The 21,348-nt window shown below is 46.5% G+C and overlaps 1 protein-coding gene across 7 annotated transcripts in view; it reads right to left on the bottom strand.

Moving 5' to 3' along the window:
- The window catches only part of ADAM11 (ADAM metallopeptidase domain 11), a gene marked incomplete at its 3' end in the record, with an annotated part of 82,535 nt that overhangs the window by 41,906 nt on the left and 19,281 nt on the right, over nucleotides 1-21,348 (bottom strand). For 6 of the 7 annotated variants that reach the window (XR_014001261.1, XM_081166284.1, XM_081166283.1 and 3 more), the window contains 5 exons: nucleotides 21,109-21,185; nucleotides 15,285-15,351; nucleotides 9,597-9,682; nucleotides 8,648-8,714; nucleotides 6,761-6,827 (listed from right to left, as the gene is read on the bottom strand). Coding sequence is in view for 6 of the 7 variants with exons in the window: in XM_081166284.1 (XP_081022410.1) it covers nucleotides 6,761-6,827; nucleotides 8,648-8,714; nucleotides 9,597-9,682; nucleotides 15,285-15,351; nucleotides 21,109-21,185 (364 nt within the window). Of the gene's footprint in view, nucleotides 1-6,760; nucleotides 6,828-8,647; nucleotides 8,715-9,596; nucleotides 9,683-14,232; nucleotides 14,463-15,284; nucleotides 15,352-21,108; nucleotides 21,186-21,348 lie in introns of those variants that run through there. The other variant, XM_081166286.1, reaches the window with a different exon arrangement.

Below are 21,348 nucleotides of genomic sequence, written 5' to 3' on the forward strand. Positions count from 1 at the left end.
TGGGCCCCCAAAGAGATTGCTGTAATGCACTGCAAAGGCCATGATAGAGGTTGGGACATGGTCACTAGAGGCAACCGGAAAGCAGATAATGCAGCTTGTGAGGCAGCTCTGAAACCTCCACCAGTGGTCACCACCGCCCTCAACCCAGCTACCCTGTTGCCGGTAGGAGAAGGTGAGGAGCAGACGCACGATTGCATTGAGGTTATGGACACAAGACTGGACCAGGAGAAGTGGCCAGAGGAAATCGATTGGCAGACAGAGTGGCCAAGGAAGCAGCCCGGGAACCGGCCCCGCCTCAGTTATTGGAACAGTGGTCCCAGAAGGGATCTTAAGCACTGCTGACAAACCAGATACTATGTATCCACCCACATGAGGCCAGATGCCACAACCAAGCAGCTGGAGAAGTATGTGTATATAGCCAACCTTTATCAACTGGCGGCCCAGATTTCCAGGAAATGCCTGCTATGCCAAAAGAATGATCCCAGAACTCACTCCAGACGATGTGGAACCACGTTACACCCTTGATGAACAGCAGTGGACCAGCCAAGAAGGAGCAACGCTCCAGGAAGGACCAGACAGCCGTGTTTTTGTGCCCCAACATCTGGCCAGCACAATTGTAAAGAATTACCACGAGTCCACCCATTTGGGAGGCCCAGCTGTTCCAAAGCACACCTTGGGAGAATATTCTATCTCAACTAACTGCTGCTATAACTAACTGCTGCTATATCCCAAAATGTGCCCTGTGCGCCAACCAAGAGACTGAGACTATCACCCTTTGAACTTCTATATGGCAGGCCAACCCCTTTCGTCCGAGACATCCCCGCCAGTTTGGGGCAGATGGGAGATCACATCACCCAAGAACAAGTGCAATCCCTGTGTTTGTTGTGTGTGTTTGCTTCCTTTCCAGGTATTCCCTCGAGCGTACACCTGCAGTCCCGCGGCAGTCTCGCTGAGCCGGTTCACCAGTTCCTCTGGGTGACAGCGTCTGGCGACCCCCTCATCCCCAACTGCAGTGGAAGTAGTCGAGGTGATCCCCTGGGTACATCACACGCATCTGAAGAAGGGTGTCTGGACTTGCAAGAGAAATCCTGCTGACCCTCTGAAGTTGATCATCACCTTGTGTCTGACGCTACCAGGGAAAAAGCGTTAGGCCACGGGCAACGAGATCCTGCGACTAATCATCACAAGGACAGTTACAAAGACTTTCTCTTTTCTCTCTTATTTTCTTTATTGACTTGCTCTATGTCTTATTGCCCTGACCCTACCGAACCATACCAACCCTATTGGCCGCAGTACAGCATCCCACTCTCCCACTGTGGCTCTTTATTCACTGCATTGCCCAGCGCACTTGGATGTGGCTCCTCTGGGGAGCTGCAGGATTGGTCGAAATCTATCGAGTTCTAGACCGCTCTTGTGGTTGTGGGAGAATAGCCTGCTGGTTGCAGGGTAGAGCACTGTACCAACCCCATTTGATAATCAGGTGCACATTAAAATTACTGAACAGGTGCCTGTAACTTCTGCAGCCCCACCTGTGGTTGTCGTGGTGGCTCAAGCCTCCCAAAATCCCAGAATACTACCTGAACTACTGGGCCTGGTAACTCCACACCTAATACCCTTGAATGTGGCAGGGTATTCTTGTGGCTGCATAAGAGTTGCCGCCCAGTAGACAGACAGGGCACCTAGTTCCGGAAGAATTGGATGGGAGGGGTGCCCGCGGGCAGGGTCCCCAACGTAGAAACTTGCTCTCCAGCAAATTTAGAGGCACCACTAGGACTTTTGGTATTGGGACCAGAACCCCTTGATATAGTCACCCCGTGTGTCAGGCCGTTGCAGGGGTGGATATATTCTTGTGGGTGCATGGTGATATATGAAGAGGGGGAAGCCCCTTTTGGGTATAATCTCTTGAGGAGACAACACGAGGGCCCAGTCCACCCACAAGGGATTATAGGGAAATTGCTCCATATAGTGGGTGCCTCAGCAAAAAGGTGGAGAGTCACCCCTGAGGCCCAGCGAATAATTGAATACGAATATCAGTGGGCCCTTCAGCAGTAAAAGAACATTAGGAATGGCCCCCGAGTATTGGTGGGAGGAACTATGGAAATATTGGGGTTGGTGGGTAGGCGTGGTATGTACTGCCCTACTTCTTTGGATACTCCTGTATTTTTGCTGGCATTGGCCAAAGCGGGAAAGAGTTCCCTGGTCTCCCTGCCAACTTTTCCTGTCTAATGACTGAGTGGGGCGTCCATAACCCCTACACTAGGTGTTTACAAGTGGCTGAAGTGGTAACCCATTCTGCCAATAAGTCACCCCAACAGATGCCACGAGTGGACTACCACTCCTCCCACTGCCACTTAACCGTTCCGCCATTCACAACCGAGCATTGGTCAATGCAGCTACATGTACGCATGTCCTGGCTCTCTATGATGTGGTACCTATAGGTCCATCAAAATGAAAATGCAGAACCATAATCGGTCGGCATTTTCATGATGGAAAGGGGGGAATGAAGGAGTGAGGACCAGGGGTCCACCTGGGTCCACTTTGGAATAAGCTGAAAGCTAAAAAAGACATTTCTCTCTCCCCTGCTTGCCCCTGCTTGCAAAAACAATATTTTTGCAACACAGCGAGTTTGCAAGAGGATGCGGTCAGGGGATTTTGGAGCTGTTCTGAGAAACTGTTCGTTTGCCCAGGATGTCTAGCCCACCACAAGGTTCTAAGCCGAGCAACCTGTTAAAACCACAAAAGAGGAGGGGGTCAAGGAGCATTTACTGGAACCAGTAAAAGGGGTCAGAAAGATTTTAAACTCGCAGCGCCACCTAGTGTATAATGCAGTTTGGAACCGAAAGACCAACATCAATTATTTAATTGGTTGAGCTTCAATGAATATGCATAAAGGGGAATGTTTGAGGGCTGGGTCAAGGGTTGAACCATTGTTTTGCCTAAGGGGATAAAAACTGTTTGCCCCTGGTGTTCGGGGGCATTTTCTCTCATTTTGGCAGCTGAATGCACCCCTTTGCTTTGCTTGTCTGACAAATAAACCAAAGTCAATAAAACTTTTGTAATTAAAATATTGCTGCCTGGATTTTTCCATTCTGGTCTGTATTCTGAAGTCTCTAACAATGTGGCTGAGTTTTCCAGAGAGGGGTCTGCCAGGAGGGCCTAAGCTTGAATCACACTTTGTTGAGGACTCTGACCGTTAGATTTGCAAGAACAAGGAGTGGTAGATGGGCAGGCAAAATAATATAGACAGGGCATCCTAAGAGTACAAATACCGTTGGACATACAGTATGGGATTATTGCAAGTACAGAACCATTCTTCTGATACCTGCCTTTAAAGAATCCTGGCATAAACTGCTCAAGGAAAGAGCAGTCTGAGGAAGAAGCCTCTGGAAGCTGACACCTCAGGCATCTGTTGAAGTGGACTCTTGCCTCCCCAAGCTTATGCCATAATGAATTGGTTGTTTTTTAAGGCACAAGAAGACTCCCTGGTGTGTCTGTTGCAAGCGACTAAACACAGCTTTCCCTCTGGAAATGGTTTTAAGTGGAGCTGTCTCTTTACCAACTGTTCAAGAGCACGCTGCAAGTTCGGAGCCTGAAGCAGTTTTTAGGTTCCAGATTGCGCTCTCAAGCACGCTCCAGATTGGCTGACCTACCACTCGGAGGGTAAGAGCATCTATAGGCTATTGAACCACCATCTGGATTGCTGCAGCTGCTCACTGCCAGGCCATGTTTCCCCCCCCCCCCAAGAATTGAAATTATGGGAGGTGAGGGCTGGCGAGACAGACCTTCTGCCCTTGGCAGACTGACTGGCACTATAGTGGGGGCAGGAGGAGGGGGTATAGAGCTTCACAATTCTAACCATTTCATTACATGTAACTTAAGCTTCCAATAAACCTAGTTTCATTTTTTATTCTAATTTTTACAACTCCATTAATGAACGTTTCACATGCAGTGCATTAAGTTTCAGTAGCTTTTGGGGCATCCAGTACATCCAGTCCTTCAACTGACAGATTTATCAGACTGACAGAGGATCAGGCCTATTTCAGAACACTGCATTCTATTCAGTGACAAAAAAGAGAACTGAAGTTGTTGCGCTTGGAAGAAGCCAGAGATGGCACCAAGACTCTGTTTTTGGCTTTTCACCTATAAAATGACAACACTGCATCCTGGTGATCTGTGGAGGGGATAGGGAATTCCCTGGAATACCCTTACAGAAGCGACGCAGGTGGTGCTGTGGTCTAAACCACTGAGCCTCTTGGGCTTGCCGACCAGAAGGTCGGTGGCTCGAATCCCTGCGATGGGGTGAGCTCCCGTTGGTCTGTCCCTGCTCCTGCCAACCTAGCAGTTCAAAAGCACGCCCCCCAAAAGTGCAAGTAGATAAATAGGTACCACTGTGGCGGGAAGGTAAACGGCATTTCCGTGCGCTGCTCTAATTTCGGTGTTCTGTTGTGCCAGAAGTGGCTTAGTCCTGCTGGCCACGACCCAGAAAAACTGTCTGCCGACAAACGCCTGCTCCCTCGGCCTGTAAAGCGAGATGAGCGCCGCAACCCCAGAGTCATCTGCGACTGGACTTAACTGTCAGGGGTCCTTTACCCTTACAGAGCCATCCAAATGATGGGAATTCTGCCTTTCTGTGGGCAAAATCTGACAGTGCAAAACCAGCTGCATCCGAACTCTGCCAGCGGAAAGCACCTGAGCCCAGTGGAGGCTACAACACAAGCCTATGGTGCCCATACTGTTGCTGCCAAGAACCACTCCTAACACTCTGCCCACCAGGCAATCCGCCGACACATGTGCACAGCAAGCGCAGCCAAGCATGACTCTGTAAACAAAAGCACGTGCTCCCACCAGCATCCCAAGCACATGGCAACTGCAATTGCCAGCCACACGATCCTGTACGCACACCACAGCCGTGCCAACAAACCCCAGCGATGCATGTACACAGGGCAATGCCTCGTCCATTGCTTTCAATCTGCAGATCCCAGGACAAAAGTGGTGGCTGACTGTGGCTGATAATTGGCCCAGAGGGATGTGACTCCCCATTTTCCAGTAAGCAGAGATGATCCCATCATATGGCTTGGACCCCTCCCGCACATCATGGTTACCATGCAAGGCTGCCAGGCCCAGGTGGGCAGGGGTGGGTGCCAAGGCCAGTGTCTTTGATGGTGCTGGACATCTCCTGCAGCATCATTTGCAGTCTGGCATGATAGGTTTGGCACCTGATAGGTTTGGCAGGTGTCTATGGTACCAGAGTACCAGTGGGGGCGTATGTATCTTCAACCTCTCAGGCCCAGCAGTTTCAGAGTATGGTGAGTGCTGATAAGTATTTGCTAGTAATGCATGGACTCCCCAGCCCCCTGAAGAGACCTATAGTTCCCAAAGGCAATAGTAGTTTAAATCTGCAGTCTGGACATGCCCCCAAATCATTACAGGGTGGGTTATAGATCCTGCAATTATATCTTAAGAATTACCAAAAGTACATTCCAAACCAGGAAAAAGGATAGTAATAGAAAGGACTGTTGTTTATTCCAGCAGTAAACGTACTTCTCTTCTGTACTATCTGCACTGCTTACTCACTGTGGAGCAAATGACTCCTGTTCACCTTTTTTGTCTGCACTTATTAAGATGAAGTACTTTAGGGCTGAAGAGACTGCGGGAGTGAATTCCTGCTTGTTAGGAAATAGGTGCAAAATGTCCATCTAAAATGTGGCTTAAAAGCAAGGAAACTATTCTACCAGTGTGTTAAAATCACACATACCCGGTCCAGTTACAAAATCAGGAGGCTTGTATGTCAAAAAGATATTACAATTGAAACCAATATTTCTACATGTGCTGCTGCTATTACACAGCTTTACTTATTAATGGGAAATAATAATCACGGGTGTTCTTAAAATGGACCCTGACAAATTTCTTCTCCCTCTACCCCGCATATGGTTAGAGTCTGAAATAGCATCTCTGCTCAGAAGTAAGAGGATACTCTGCACATGCTCAGATGTGCCTTTCTTCTTGCAGCAATAGAAAACAGATCCAGCCAATTAGCAACATCAGTTTTATAATTTATTAAGACCTTTATAACTACCTGAATAATATATTATTATTATTATTATTATTATTATTATTATTATTATTATTATTATTATTATTTTGGAAATGAACAAAGTAGGACCCCAACCTAAAATAAGCACTGGGAACAATGGAATAAAAGAAACAGATGTGCATTAAAACATTCAAAGTGTGAATCCAGAAATTAGGATTTCCACAGATTTGAAATCTGAGAAATATTTTCTTCTTATAATAATAATAATCTAAACATAGGAATACCGAAAGGAAAAAGCATGCCAGATTTCAAAATATGAAACATTGAGTGCATGTCCCATATTGTAAACATTTTATACAGTCATACCTTGGTTCTCAAACAGAATATGTTCCGGGATTTTGTTGAACTCCCGGAGCCATTCGAAAACCAAGGAATGGCTTCTGGTTGGCTGCAGAAGCGTCCTGCAGCCAATCAGAATTTGCGAAAGCTGCGCTGGATGTTTGGCTTCCAAAAATTGTTCAAAAACTGGAATACTCACTTCCAGGTTTTGATCATTTGGGAGCCAATTTGTGTTTGAGATCCAAGGTACAACTGTAATGTTAATGTACTTCCTCTTGGGAATACGTGGGAGACTGGAAGATTATTCACATGCAAAGCTTGGAAATTTGCTCCAACTCCTAAAGAACAAAAGTACACAAAGTCCTTTCGGAGGATAGTCAAGTTTACCTGGTTCCGTGCAACCCTGAGCAGTGCGAGGTACAGGTGTCTTGTAAATCAGATGAGGGAGTGGACCCTGCAGTAGGCAACAACAAAAGATAACATATGCTAATACCCAGGCATCTATCCTTTTAACAGGGGGTTACAGAAATGGTGTCAAGAATTCTCACTCTTTGACTAGCCAAGAGAGCTGGTCTCAAGTTGTAGAGCAATACCCCAATTCCTGGGCTGATTGTGTACGTGAATATTGTTGGACCAACAAACTTCTGCATGAAAACTGTATGAGGTATTTCTGGGCTCAAGCTTTCCTTAGCTTGCACCTTCTGTCAAGAAAGCCCGTTTCCATTGACCCTCCCAAAATCTTAGAGTGGTGAAATTTTCAACCCTTTAGTTAATTTTTTGCTTCCTTAATTCTTTGAACTGGGCTCATTGCCAGGGCCTGGAATTGATTTTACCAGGGTGTACAGCTTTGTAGTTTGAGAATTGGTGAGAAGGAGAAAGGCCTTCTGAGCCTGAGCGGTTCCTCCTGACCAAATAACTACAGAAGCCCTGTGCAGATGACCCAAATCTTGCTGAGTCAATCTTCACAGGGATTTTGTAGTTATTCAGTAGTGAAGAACAACCTGTTTATGCTCAGATGCCCTTTATTATTGATTCACACTCCCAAATGCCCTGGGGCTGAAAATCAATTTCCAGACCCTGGCAGAGAGTCCTAGTTCAAGTTTGTATTATATTACCATTACTGTGCTTTTTTTAATCCAAGATTTTGCTAACAAACCGCTCGTATTCTATCGGCTTCTCTGCCCCTACCTCTGCTCTACCCAACTTCTCTGCCTACCCAAACAATCCCTCAAAAAGGGCACACTGAGGTAGAAGGGCATATTGCGCCACTGATGTACCACATGCTGTAGGGGTGAGTGTGTGGAGGCTGAGGACTCTCCAAGAAGGGGATGAAAAGACGCAATTGGAATCTCCATCCATTTGTTACCATGGCAACAAGAGTGAAAGGAGGCACCCTGGGAAACTCCTTTAGATTCCTAGTGCAAAGAAATGTTTGGGACTAGGCCCAATGCGGGGGGGGGGGGATCATGTCTAGAAGATGCCTGAGCACCCACCCCTAAAGATATATCATCAAGATGTAATGCTATAGAAGTACTTGATTTCTTTGGGGACAGGTTTCAGGTGGGTGCAGAATTTTTTTAATTTATAGTGGATTTTTTTTTAATCATGCATGCCTCTGCCAAATGCTGGGGACTTTTCAATTATCTGTTGAGCAAAGAAATCTACCTTATGAATTTGCCTCGGAGGCAGAGAGAAATCCATGCTTTGAAATATACAGCCTAATTCACATGCATGTCAATGATAAACTGAACAATATACATGCACATGAAGAAAAACAGAGGAATCAAAGCAAGTGCTTTGAAACATTGGCCATAGGAAGAATTTACCCCTCATGGTTTTTAAACTGGCGTCCTTCTGCCTGCTTTGCCACGCCAACCAAGCAAAAAATAAAACACATCTATTATGTTTGTATTTCACCCTTCCTTCAATGCTGTTTGAGGCAGAAACATACGTAGAGTTGTCCCACTGTAGCCTCACAACAACCCCAAGAGGTAGGCTAGGTTCAAAGAGAATGACTGTCCAAAGTTCAGCCGGCGAGATCGACAAATGATTGGAAATTTGAATCCAGATCTTCTTCCTAGAACAAGTTCCTAGAGCCTAAAGAGGGTTTTTGTTGTTGTTGAGGTTGTTGTTGGGGGGGGGGCAGTCAGGATAAATAAAATGCAAGCTAATCCATGCACTGTTTCACTCGGCCTTCCTTTCACCTCTGGGCATGAAACCCAAGTGAGGCATCTCTGTGGCAGTGATGGAATTACAGCCTGGTCCAAGACTTACCTCTTGGTGCTCAGGTGAATTGTGAGGCTCCAAAAGGTACGTGGCCTTTCCGTCGGAGAAAACGCCGCTGAAGGAGGGGCGCAAAGAAACACAGAGAGGTTAGTCAGTCAGTCGTAGCCATTACACGGAAGAGTACTCACTGCTAGCACCTAGTGAAGCCCATCACACCAGTTTGGAGGCAGGAGGATTTTATGTCCGGAGGCACATACATTACACACCCTTGGGGACTGCCGGGAAAATAATATTCTCAGGTCCTAAGGCGAGCTCTAACTTGACAGTAAAAAGGTAAAAGGTAAAGGACCCCTGGACGGTTAAGTCCAGTCAACTATGGGGTTGCGGCGCTCATCTTGCTTTCAGGCAGAGGGAGCCGGCGTTTGCCCACAGACAGTTTTCCAGGTCATTTGGCCAGCATGACTAAACTGCTTCGGGCACAACGGCACACCGTGATGGAAACCAGAGCGCACGGAAACACCGTTTACCTTCCTGCCACAGTGGTACCTATTTATCTACTTGCACTAGAGTGCTTTCGAACTGCTAGGTTGGACAGAGCAATGGGAACTCACCCCGTTGCGGGGATTCAAACCACCGACCTTCTGATAAGCAAGCCCAAGAGGCTCAGTGGTTTAGACCACAGTGCCAGAGGTGCTTTGGCTAATTGGCAGGGCCAATTAAAGACATGTAGCTGTGTGAGGTGGAACAGCAAACTTGCCCTCTTTCAGATCGAGGCTGGCCAAGTTATTTTGGCAGAGAACCCCACTAGCATCACTCTCCAAGAGTAAAAATTACAATCTTAAATGGAACATTTTGCATCCCTTTCCCTTCATGGCATCCGAACACAGCTCCTGGAGGAGGCTGCTTCATTCTACCCAATGACAGGACCGGCCGTGTTTGACAGAAATGGATTCCCCCTTCACTGGTTCGCTTCCTTCCTTCAGCGCTTGCTACTTACTGGAGGCCATGGCAGGTGGACAGAGCTGCAAAAGAGTTCGCTTCCCCACGGAGACCGCCTTGATAGTAACAGTGCTCTCCGGCTCCCTGAAACAGACCGTAAAAGGAAAGGACCTCTTTCTCAAGATTATGTAAATCAGATTAATTTGCCTCTTAACATAGAGCCCCTTAAGCACCAGAATCAGTAACTGGGTGCTTCTGAGTCAAACCCAGTCCTCAAGGGGTACCATATGGCCCATGCTTGTCAATCCAGAGGCAAGAGGAATATATTTGCTGTGGCACCAGAATGGTTTGGCTTGGCAGTTCCTCTTGTGCACATGGATGAAGTCCGCCATACCCCATACCCCCTTTCAAAGAGGCCCTCCCTTATCAATAGAGAATAGAGACAACAATTCTAGTTTCCAAAAGGGCAGGTGGTGTGGCTCAAACCTGCTTAGGAGATGCATTCTTGTTCCCTGACCCAAAACGCACAGGTGTGCCTTGCAGTAACTTGGTAGCGTGTAAAAGGCACTCTGCACACACTCAGAAGCATTGCAGTTTTTTATTCACACATTCCAGGGCTTCTCTGCGGCATCCAAGGCAGGTTTCAGGGCTGAGCTCTGTGAGCTTTTTGAACTGCAGTGAGGTTTTGTCTCTAACCTAATTCTTAAAAACTGTGAGCCCAGAGGAACAAAATTCCACCAAACTCTTTGCAAGTATTTAAAACAGGATATGAGATGGAACAATACCAGTAAAACCGGCTGATTATGTAGGTGCCTGAGAAAGAAAACAGAGAAGAGTGGTTTTTGTGAAATAGTCCTTACTAGTTCTTTTTCTTCTTCTTGGAATGATATATATGAGGACACATATCCAGGTTTGATGCTTGCTTTGTCTTTTTAGACTGCAGTTCCATACGTGCTTTAACCCATGAGCATAGTGAGACTTATTTCTGAGTCAGTATGCTTAGGAATTTTGCAGTTAAGCTGTTGTACCAGGCTTAAATGGGCTTCCCCTCATACCAATTTCCTAACACCTCCCCTGACACTTTGGAATGATGCAGCTTTTGCTATAAAGAACTGCAAGCTTGTTTTTACTTTTTATGGCACCATCAAATACATGAAACTTTCTCTCACCAGTTATCTAGTCATCCCATCAGACTTGGCTGAAAGATCAGCTCCATCAGGCTTCCATTGGCCCCATTTGCCTTCCAGCTGGTCATTATTTATGAGAACTACTGAATTTTAAGAATTGGTGCCCGGGTTTGCTTTCTTCCTCTTCCCTCCTTATATTTTCCTTTTGTGTCATGTTGTTTTGATGACACAAAGAGGGGAGTGACTGTCTTGTTCGTTACTGCTCTGTAAGCTGCTCTGAGAGCCTTTTTGGCTAAGAGCAGGGTAAACACATAGCTGTCAACTTACAGATTTGAAAATAAGGGACCAGCAGCCTCGGAAATAAGGGATCAGCAGCCAAAATAAGGGATTTTCAGGGTACAGGTATGTTCGACTTCTGAGCCCGTCCGAGCCAAAAGCAGAAAGCCCAGCCAGCAGCCAAACAAAGCCTCAAGCGGTGGTTCCCACAGCGCAGCAAGCCAGCAAAGGGGATGCAGCAAGGAAAACCACCGTCACCTCTCCGCTGGGAAGCGCTGAGCAAAGGTGAGTCCCCATGCAACGCGGCCAATTTGATCGGCACAAGGCATGCAAGCTCCACCCCCCCAGTCGTTCTTAAGACTCCTTATTAGGTGGGCAACGCAGCCAAGCAACACAGTTGGAGCCTCCCTCCTCCCTGGCCGGCAGGCAGGGAGGGAGAGGAGCTGCTTCCTTTGAAACCCGGGAAATTTAAGGGACATCATCAATAAGGGACAGCAGCGGGACAGGGCGCTGGGATAAGGGACTTTCCCGCCAAATAAGGGACGGTTGACAGCTATGTAAACATGTTTGAAATAAAGAAATAAAAGTTCAAGGAGTAGCATAGGCAAGAAGGTCCCTGTCCTGAGGAGCATGCAATAACTAGATGTGATGAGGCAGCAGTCCCTGTCCCATTCACATACAAAGAGTGAGTGGGGGAATCCTATGTTTTACAAACAAGGAACATGTGGATCTAAGGAGCAACCCGCTTCCCCATTTTGACTTGCCTGTTCTAAGCAGTTTTTTTCCTGTAGTTTGCTCCAATAGCAGAAGAAATGAGCCGAGCAGTGAGAAAATTGCTTAAAGCAATGAAATGCAACAAGGCAAGGTGCTCAGTGATGCTAATGCCCCAGTGACTCATAATGTGGCCCTCTTTGTGCTGGCGGTAAGAAGGATTAAGAAGAAGAATCTGGATAAAATTGCAAGGGAGACTCAGAGGTCTAAAAAGAAAAATACTGTATGACGTGTGGAGACCCCCAATTTACGTGTGCGCCTGCATTTTATGATTCTGATGGTTTAGGCAGAGGTTCTGTTTCTATATGTGGATATATAGATTTATTATAGCTATTTCTCTCTTTGATAGTGTTTGTATGGTTTTGTCATGGCCTTTGGCTAGTACAATAAATGGTTTTTCCCCCAATTTTTTTTATTGATTTTCACATTTATCACATAAAAAAGAAAAAGAAAAAAAGATAAACATTACAAAAACACACAACAACAACAACAACAATTCTATGATTCCATGAAATGACAAGGAAGCAGCAAATGGGGGGGGGAGGCAAGAGTAACTGGGGGTGGCTATGTACAAATGCAGTTTGCACATAGATAGGGCACTAATAGATAAGAGAGTTATCAGAGGCTCGGAGGCTGGATTTGAAGGGGTGCAAGAGAAATAATACTAATATAATAATAAATTTTTATTTATACCCCGCCCTCCCCAGCCAGAGCCGGGCTTAGGGTGGCTAACACCAGTAAAGTTACAATAAAAACATAATTGGGGGAGGGATTTAAAATACAGGTTAAAAATACAATTTAAAATGCAGCCTCATTTTAATAGTAGCCCATAGATCAAAACCATAAGGGCAAGGAAACATAAGGGTCAGACAGAGTCCAAACCAAAGGCCAGACAGAGCAGCTCTGTCTTGCAGGCCCTGCAGAAAGATGTCAAGTCCCGCAGGGCCCTAGTCTCTTGTGACAGAGCGTTCCACCAAGTCGGGGCCAGTACTGAAAAGGCCCCGGCCCTAGTAGAGACAGGCGGTACCACATAAGTAGTCTGGGAACAGAGCTTCAGGCATAAAGGGAGGCGAGAAATACTTGGCTGGGTCCACCATCCCATTTATACTCAGGGCGCTCCCACTGTTGGTTTGGGAAGTGATGTACACACATCCAGAGCTATCCTGTGGTTTCTTATGAAATACAGTAATGAGTTTTGATGTATCTTCCCCCGCAAACCAGCTTCCATCCAAATTGAGAAAAAGAACCACCCAGCTGCGTTTCAAGATGGTGGTGTGTACACTGCCTAAGTTTAAGAGAGCAAATGTTCTTCAGGATGCAGAGGCAGTGGCCAGGGACATGTTGGGCCAAAAGATAGGATCCAGGAAGGACAATGGGCACTTTAAAGGGCATGACAAGGAGCTAGTGTTGAATATTGATGATGATGATGATGATATTTATGCCCCGCCCATCTGGCAGGGCTGTCCCAGCAAGATAGTAAAGGTAAAGGTACCCCTGACCATTAGGTCCAGTCGTGGCTGACTCTAGGGTTGCGGCGCTCATCTTGCGTTTACCTTTCCGCCAGAACGGTACCTATTTATCTACTTGCACTTGGAGGAAAGTGTGGATATGCCCAAAGAGAGACAGTTGCGGACGTCCGTGTGAGAAGTGACCAAAGGAGCATGCAAACCAGGGCTAGAATGGATGGGAATGAGGGCAAGGGTAGGCTGACGCCATGCTATTCAAGGAGAATCGGTGTGACTTGGTGATAAAAGGAACGTGAGGTTCAAAGGAGAAAGAGAAGTCAAAAATAAAGGCAAGGTAGTGAGCAATGTTATCAAATAGATACAGGCAGCGATTAAGAACAATGGAATGTGGGACACTGCCAGCAGTCACGGCCAGCCCACCCATGAGGCAAGGTGAGGTGACTGCTTCGGGGGCAGGATCCACAGGGGCGGAAGAGCTAACCGCCAAGGACTGCATTGCTGCCTACTCCTGCTGCTGCAGTGGCAGCAAGAGCTACAGCGCACTCCTTGGTGGCTCTCTGCAGACAGGAGGCACTGCTGGTCTTCTCCCATCTCTAGGGAAGAAATGGTGTGATTCAGAACAGGTCCCTTTCCCCACTGCTACAGACGTTGATTCCCACTTCAGCCAACAGATAAGGTTGATACGATTCCCCACCTTGTTCCCAATGTACCGTATTTTTTGCTCTATACGACTCACTTTTTCCCTCCTAAAAAGTAAGGGGGAATGTGTGTGCGTCTTATGGAGCGAATGCAGGCTGCGCAGCTATCCCAGAAGCCAGAACAGCAAGAGGGATTGCTGCTTTCATTGCGCAGCGATCCCTCTTGCTGTTCTGGCTTCTGAGATCCAGAATATTTTTTTTCTTGTTTTCCTCCTCCAAAAACTAGGTGCGTCTTGTGGTCTGGTGCGTCTTATAGTGTGAAAAATACGGTAGATCTTCCCTCCCTCCTCATTCCTGATGCAGATCTTTATTCTGCCCCCCCCCCGCCCCCGTTCCTGATGTAGATCTTCACTCACCCCTTCTTCCCTGGCAGGCAGGGAGGGCACCATTTGTGGTTCGTCTCAGGTGCCAAAATGCCTTGGTCCAGCCCTGCTGCCAGTTGCCGGACAATGGGCACCTTCACACGTTATGCATACACAATAGGGGATCCATGGTCATGAACTAGCTCAGAGACACACCACCACGGACAGCGTTGGGGAAGAGGCCTGCCGTGTTGCTCCCTCGATCGCTCTCCTCCCTTCCCTGATTCTTGCCATGTACCAGTTCACGTGTGCCCCTGCACAGGGTGGTGCTTAAGGCTGCTGCTGCAGTCTGATAGGCAAGCAAGTGAGCCCCCTCCCACCCCCCCCCAGGTCTATTTATAGAAGGCAGTGTGGTTCAGGTTAGCTCAGCAGGGGGTGGGGGAAGCCGGAGCTCAATGCAAAGAGGGAGAGGGGAGTAAAATGGGAGGGGGCTCAAAGGATCTGGCTGCCCACTGCTTGTGAGTGTGCATGACCAACCACTTAGCAAACACTTAGCATTATTGATGCTCCACTTGTGAAGCTCTCGTTTGCACCAATTCCTGGCTTGTGCGAGCAGGGCTATTTCTGGAGCTCCCATTCATTCAGCGTCTGCAATCCACCTCACTGCGTTAGCAGCTGCAAACACCGAGATGCCTTCCTCCCCTCCACAATCTCCCTCCCGGCAGCTCTTTCATGTCTGAGGGAGGAAGCGGGTGGCAGAAGAGACGGAGAGAGGGACCCACCCTAGGACAACTGCAAACTGTGCAGAGTTGTGATTCCTGTGCAAGAGACTGGCCAGGTTAATTTAAAATAAAAAACACGGGGGCTCGGACTTTCCCAGAAGCCCCGTCCTCTAATGCAGAAGCCTAGCTGCCTGGTCTTAGATCTTGGGGTGCTTTGTGATCAGTGACGATGAAAAAGCACTTGATTTACGCTCAGGGAAGGAGGAGCAAATATTCATTCATTTATTAAACTTATTAGTTGCTTGTCACTCAAACAAGCGACTTACGTTGAAAAATTGTATCTACATAAACACAACAAAGCCTCTTTAGCTTGTATCCCCTTACCGTGGTGTGGCTGCCGTTTCCATCTTCCCCGAAATGGCGTTCCACGTAATGTGAAGACAGCAGGTGGCTGATGAGAGAAGGGGAAAGGAGAGGTGCATGAAGAGCATTACAGATATAGCTCAGTTGGTTAGAGCATGGTGCTGATAAGGGCATGGTTGCAGGTTCGATTCCCGTATGGGACAGCTGCATATTCCTGCCTTGCAGGGGGTTGGACTACTAGACGATCCTCAAGAGTCCCTTCCAATTCTATATTTCTATGATATGTGGGATCACACTCCCACCCTCCTGTTTCCCCCCACTCCTTTCTTACCAAATCACATGGAATGAATAAACCTACCTAGACCTTCTGGTAGAGATGGCACACCAAATCCTAGGCCATTTTCCTTGGGCGTTTCTCACTGTGACCATTGTACCCATTCACCTTTTTTGCTCAGGGTGGCTGTTAGCATGTCATCTCTACCTGGCAAGTTTTCTGTGTGCATGCCCATCATAAGGAAGCTCAATGGCCTGGACAGGGCTCTGGGATGAGCCCCACTGCTCCCCAAACCAACATGAACGAGTTTCCATTATCCCTTCCTTGGGTGTCAAGAGCACTGACACCCCATTCATTCCAATGCACCAGCAGCTGGCGCCTCTTGGCTTCTGCCAGCCTAGCCCTTTGAATATGCAGACTTTCCCTGGAAGGCCAGGAGATTCCTCAGGAGAAAAAGGATTTGAATTAATGCAGCTGCTGGTAATTGATATTTCCTCTATGGCATGTCTGGTTTGGGCAGTAACAAATCCTTCTATTATTACAAAATAATTATTATTTCTAGTTTATTTATTTTATTGAAGAGATTTCTTACCTGCCCTTCACCATAAAGGCCCAGGGCAGGTTACAACCATATACTTACGTAATATTAAAACCCAGTAAAACGGTTTAAAACAAGCCAAAGGATATACATCAATCACAGAGGTGGTTTCACAAAAACCACACAGATCTTAACTATCAAAGGCCGGGGTAAAGTGGTACATCTTTATACCTAGTCCCACCTTCCACTCAAATGATATTCTGGGCTGCTTACAACCCCAGCAGCCCTTAATGTCCTGGCCAATTGCAGAGGCCAGAATATGCTTCCTGCCAGTTCTACAGCGTCAAGGCAAATCCCAGCGCTAAGAAAAAGTTCCTGGGACCAGGCTCTGTCATTCTCAGGGCACCTAGGCTCCTGGATGAAAGCACGCATTGGCAAGGGGCGAAACTCAATTACCTGACACATGCCGTTAATCACACCATCTCTGGTTACAGCCCAAGACTCATCGGCCACCTCGTCTTACGGGTAACCTGGTGCCTTGAGCTTAATTTACTTGCAGGATGGCAGGGGAGAGGCAGAAATCCAGATGCCCTATTAAATATTCAAGGGCACTCACCTAATCGCAGCATTCAGACACTGCTGTCTCACCGAAGAGGGTGAAAGAAACTTCCCACAAATATATATACTCATACATATGTGGTGACTACAGTACTGTGGAAAAAAAGCTAAACTTCTTCACAGCACTGTGCAGATCATACTGCAGTGCACCCAGTCCCAGCACTGTTACACAGTGGGGATTTGTTTTGTTCTTGTTCTTATCCTGTATTATTTGCTTTTATTTTGTATTTTTAGGCTGTGGACTGCCCTGAGATTTCCGGATGAAGGGCGGCATACAAATTTAATAAACAAACAAAACTATGCTCTATAAATTAAGACAAACTCATAATACACACAGAGACACACGTCTAGTGTCACAAAATACATGGGCGAGCTCTCAGGTGCACTATCTCACCTTAATTTTCTCAGTCACATTCGCATTTTGCATTCATAAATACATGCACCAACATGGTTTATATTCCACCGCCCATATCTACACCCATAATCGCATACACAACTTCCAGGAATACCTGCAAAAATACAGTCAGGAACAAGCCAGGCCAGAAGATACAAGTTCCTGGCAGTTTAGATTTTGCTTCAGCAATCAGGTACTGTTCCCACCCCCCCTTTACATGTGTCATGGGTTAGTGGGAGAGCAGGGATCCCCCAGATCCCTGGGTGCCAGACTTTCCCCTCTAGATTCTTGGGTGCTGGGGTTTAATCAGAGCTTGTTTTTTTGCCAGACAGAGGGGCAAAGGGAGAGGACCAATGAGGGACACTCTTGGTGTTTGGATTTGATATCCCGCTTTATCACTACCCGAAGGAGTATCAAAGCGGCTAACATTCTCCTTTCCCTTCCTCCCCCACAACAAACACTCTGTGAGGCTGAGAGACTTCAGAGAAGTGTGACTAGCCCAAGGTCACCCAGCAGCTGCATGTGGAGGAGCGGGGAAGCGAACCTGGCTCACCAGATTACGAGTCTACCGCTCTTAACCACTACACCACACTGGTTCTGCACCCACTCCATGGACGGCTTCAGGTGTAAATGTGTGTAAAATAAACCATATTTCTTAAAGATACTAGTCTCCGCTTCATCTCTTTCCAAAGGAACACAAACCCTGGTTAAGTGCCAAGGTCCCAGGGATTTCTTGCTATCACTCGGCAGAGACTGGGGCGGCCTATAACAATACCTTCTTTGTGCTTCAGCTAACATCAGGATTCTCCAACATGGAAAGAGCGTTGCACAGAACGTTTCTGTCTCTCCGCTTCCATTTTCTCAATGCCGTAACCAGCTGAGGGATGCAACCCACACCCAGTTTACTCCAAAGCAGCCCCATAAAGAAGTATGGGATAGTGCTGGTGTAAACTTGCAGTGGCTCTCCCTCTCATGAAGCAAGCCTCCCATGACAAACTCCCTCATGCATACACAAGCAGTAGGACGACCGCACCCATGCGCACATCTTGCCGCACATACCTTGGCACGGCCTGAGGAATACACAATCAGCACACAGGTACACATTCACTGCGGCTCCTATCCTGTCACACTGGGCGGCAGTCATGCGCTAAGAAGACAAGCGCACGCACATCCGTTCCCTTGCACACCACCTCACACGTCGACAAGTGGCAGCCCCGCTCATGAGACTTCCAGTGCAAAGACAAGCTTGGCATTCTGTACAATCAGAGCTAGTACATTGTTTATCCCAGGCCCAGTTTTTTAAAAAAACCAAGAGCTTGAATTGAAACAATGGTTTTCTGTCCCACTACAGGTGTTAATTAACATAGCAAAGCTTGGATGGTTGCGCTGTCACCAATTACTGTTGTTGAGAAAAGGCAATGTATACACTTATCTTGTATACATTGAAGCTTTCTGCTGAACTGTCACACACAGCCCCTCTTGCATTTCATAGCTATTTGACTCCACTATTAACTCTCTCTCTAGTCCAGGGTTTCCCAAACTTGGGTGTCCTGTTGTTTTTGTACTAGAATTGCCATTATCCCTGACTTGCTAGCTAGGAATGGTGGGAGTTGTAGTCCAAAAACAGCTGGAGACTCAAGTTTGGGAAACCCTAGTCTTGTCCCCATCCATCCATCCATCCATATACATGTCAGCTGTTTCATACACCTGATGAAGTGGGTTAGGTCATTTTATGCCACAAGAACTTTGTTAGTCTTTAAGGGGCCATAAAACCATAAAATGAGATGTCCAGATAGACAGAAATCACATCCTCAGTCCCAAGTCATCTGGAAGATTGGAAAACGTTTATTGAATATATGGGAAATAATTGTGCACAGCTGAAAATGCTGGCAGCATCAAGATAAATTCAACAGTGTAAACTAGTTTTGATGGATGCAATAATAGAAACTGAATGGTATAGTTTTTGTAAAATATGCAGGGATTTATGATATGTAAAATGAACCATGGAAAGAGAAGAAGGGAAATCACTCATATCTTACGGATGTAAAATGAGTATTTTAAATTGTAAAATAGAAAATTTAATAAAAAATACATGTAAAAGAAAGAAAAAAAAGAAACGTCATCCACAGGAATCAATTAAAGTCTTAGGTCTATTCCCACAATAAGTTCAGATGCAACTACTGCACTTCTGTAGCTTCCACTCTCTAAGTTCGACTGGTATGTAAAAGGATTAATTTCTAAACAGAGGTGTAAAGTGACTCTCAGGTGCATTGGGTTCAGCTGTAGTTACACAGTGGGAAGAAGCAGGCATTTTTCACATGCTGAGAGACACATGTCCAAAGCCTCAGTTACCACCATAGTCCAAGAAATACTTTGCATGCTCAGATCTAAGTCAACTTAATCCAGCATTCTGTTTTCACATATAGTGGTGGACACCTCTGGAAGCGCACAAAGCAGAGCATGGTGAACAGAACTAATTTTTCTGCAGACTGCCCTTGCATCTGCTGCTAGACCATCTGTGGACATGGAAGCACAGTACAATTTTGCTGTGTGGTTAATTGATGGACTTGTCCATTGTGAATCTGAACTGGAACGTGTCCAGAGGAGGGCAACCAAAATGGTCAAAGGCCTGGAAACGATGCCTTATGAGGAACGGCTAAGGGAGCTGGGCATGTTTAGCCTGGAGAAGAGGAGGTTAAGGGGTGATATGATAGCCATGTTCAAATATATAAAAGGATGTCACATAGAGGAGGGAGAAAGTTGTTTTCTGCTGCTCCAGAGAAGCGGACACGGAGCAATGGATCCAAACTACAAGAAAGAAGATTCCACCTAAACATTAGGAAGAACTTCCTGACAGTAAGAGCTGTTCGACAGTGGAATTTGCTGCCAAGGAGTGTGGTGGAGTCTCCTACTTTGGAGGTCTTTAAGCAGAGGCTTGACAACCATATGTCAGGAGTGCTCTGATGGTGTTTCCTGCTTGGCAGGGGGTTGGACTCGATGGCTGTTGTGGTCTCTTCCAACTCTATGATTCTATGATTCTATGATTTTAAAAACCCACCTCTGATCTAAAGGCCGCCATATCTTAAGAGGTCAGAGGTTTTATTGCCATCAAGTGGTACATAAATTTTGTTACATGAATAAAATAAGTACCTTCTAGCAGTGAATTCTTCATGGGTTCTCAAAATCTTGTCCACAGATCACAAGTGTAGTGTGTGGGAAGGATGCAGAACAGTTAATAATATCTTTAGGGTCCTGAACTTCATTTTTTTTTAATGAAAAAACTGTTCTGATCAGGGCTTTTAAAGAAACCTGTAGAAGACCTTTCCCTCCCCCTTACCTTATTCTGAAGCTGTACATTCCAGCAATTGACTTTGGTTTTAAGCCCTCTCACTATCTGCCTGGAACAAATATATTCATGGCCACAGAACTGACTAGCCATTATTATTATTATTATTATTATTATTATTATTATTATTATTATTATTATTATTTCACACCCATCTGACTGGATTTGCCCCAGCCACTCTGGGTGGCTTCCAGCATATACAAAAACATAATAAAACAGTACATTAAACTTCACTATACAGGACCACATTCAGATGTCTTCAAAAAGTTGTATAGTTACTTATTTGCTTGACATCTGATGGAAGGGTGTTTCATAGGGTGAGCGCCACAACCGAGAAGGCCCCTCTGCCTGATTCCCTGTCACCTCACTTCTTGCAATGAGGGAACCGCCAGAAGGCCCTCAGAGCTGGACCTCAGTGTCCGGGTTGACTGATAGGGGTGGAGACGCTCCTTCAGGTATACAGGGCCGAAGCCATTTAGCGCTTTAAAGGTCAGCACCAACACTTTGAATTTTGCTCAGAAACGTACTGGGAGCCAATGCAGGTCCCTCAGGACCGGTGTTCTATGGCCCTGGAGACTGCTCCCATTCACCAGCCACACACACAAACACACACACACACACACACACGGGAACACCCATATCTGAATCTGAAGGAAAGATGCAGAGAATACTTACTGGTTCAACTCAAGGTCCAAGGTGAAGGCTGAGCCAAAGGCATGGACAAGGAAGCTCACCTGGGCCAGATGTATAACCTGATGGAAACAAAGAGAGACCATGTGAGGTCACATTCTCAGGTTCTTCCCTGGCATTTATTTTAAGTGTATCAGTTACACCAGCCTTTCCCCAGCAGCTGTCCTCCAGAAGCTGCCGGACTACAGCTCCCATCATCCTCAACCACTGGCTGTGCTGGCTGGA

The sequence above is a fragment of the Podarcis bocagei genome (genome assembly GCF_964188305.1).
Source record: "Podarcis bocagei genome assembly, chromosome: 13".
NCBI lineage: Eukaryota > Metazoa > Chordata > Lepidosauria > Squamata > Lacertidae > Podarcis > Podarcis bocagei.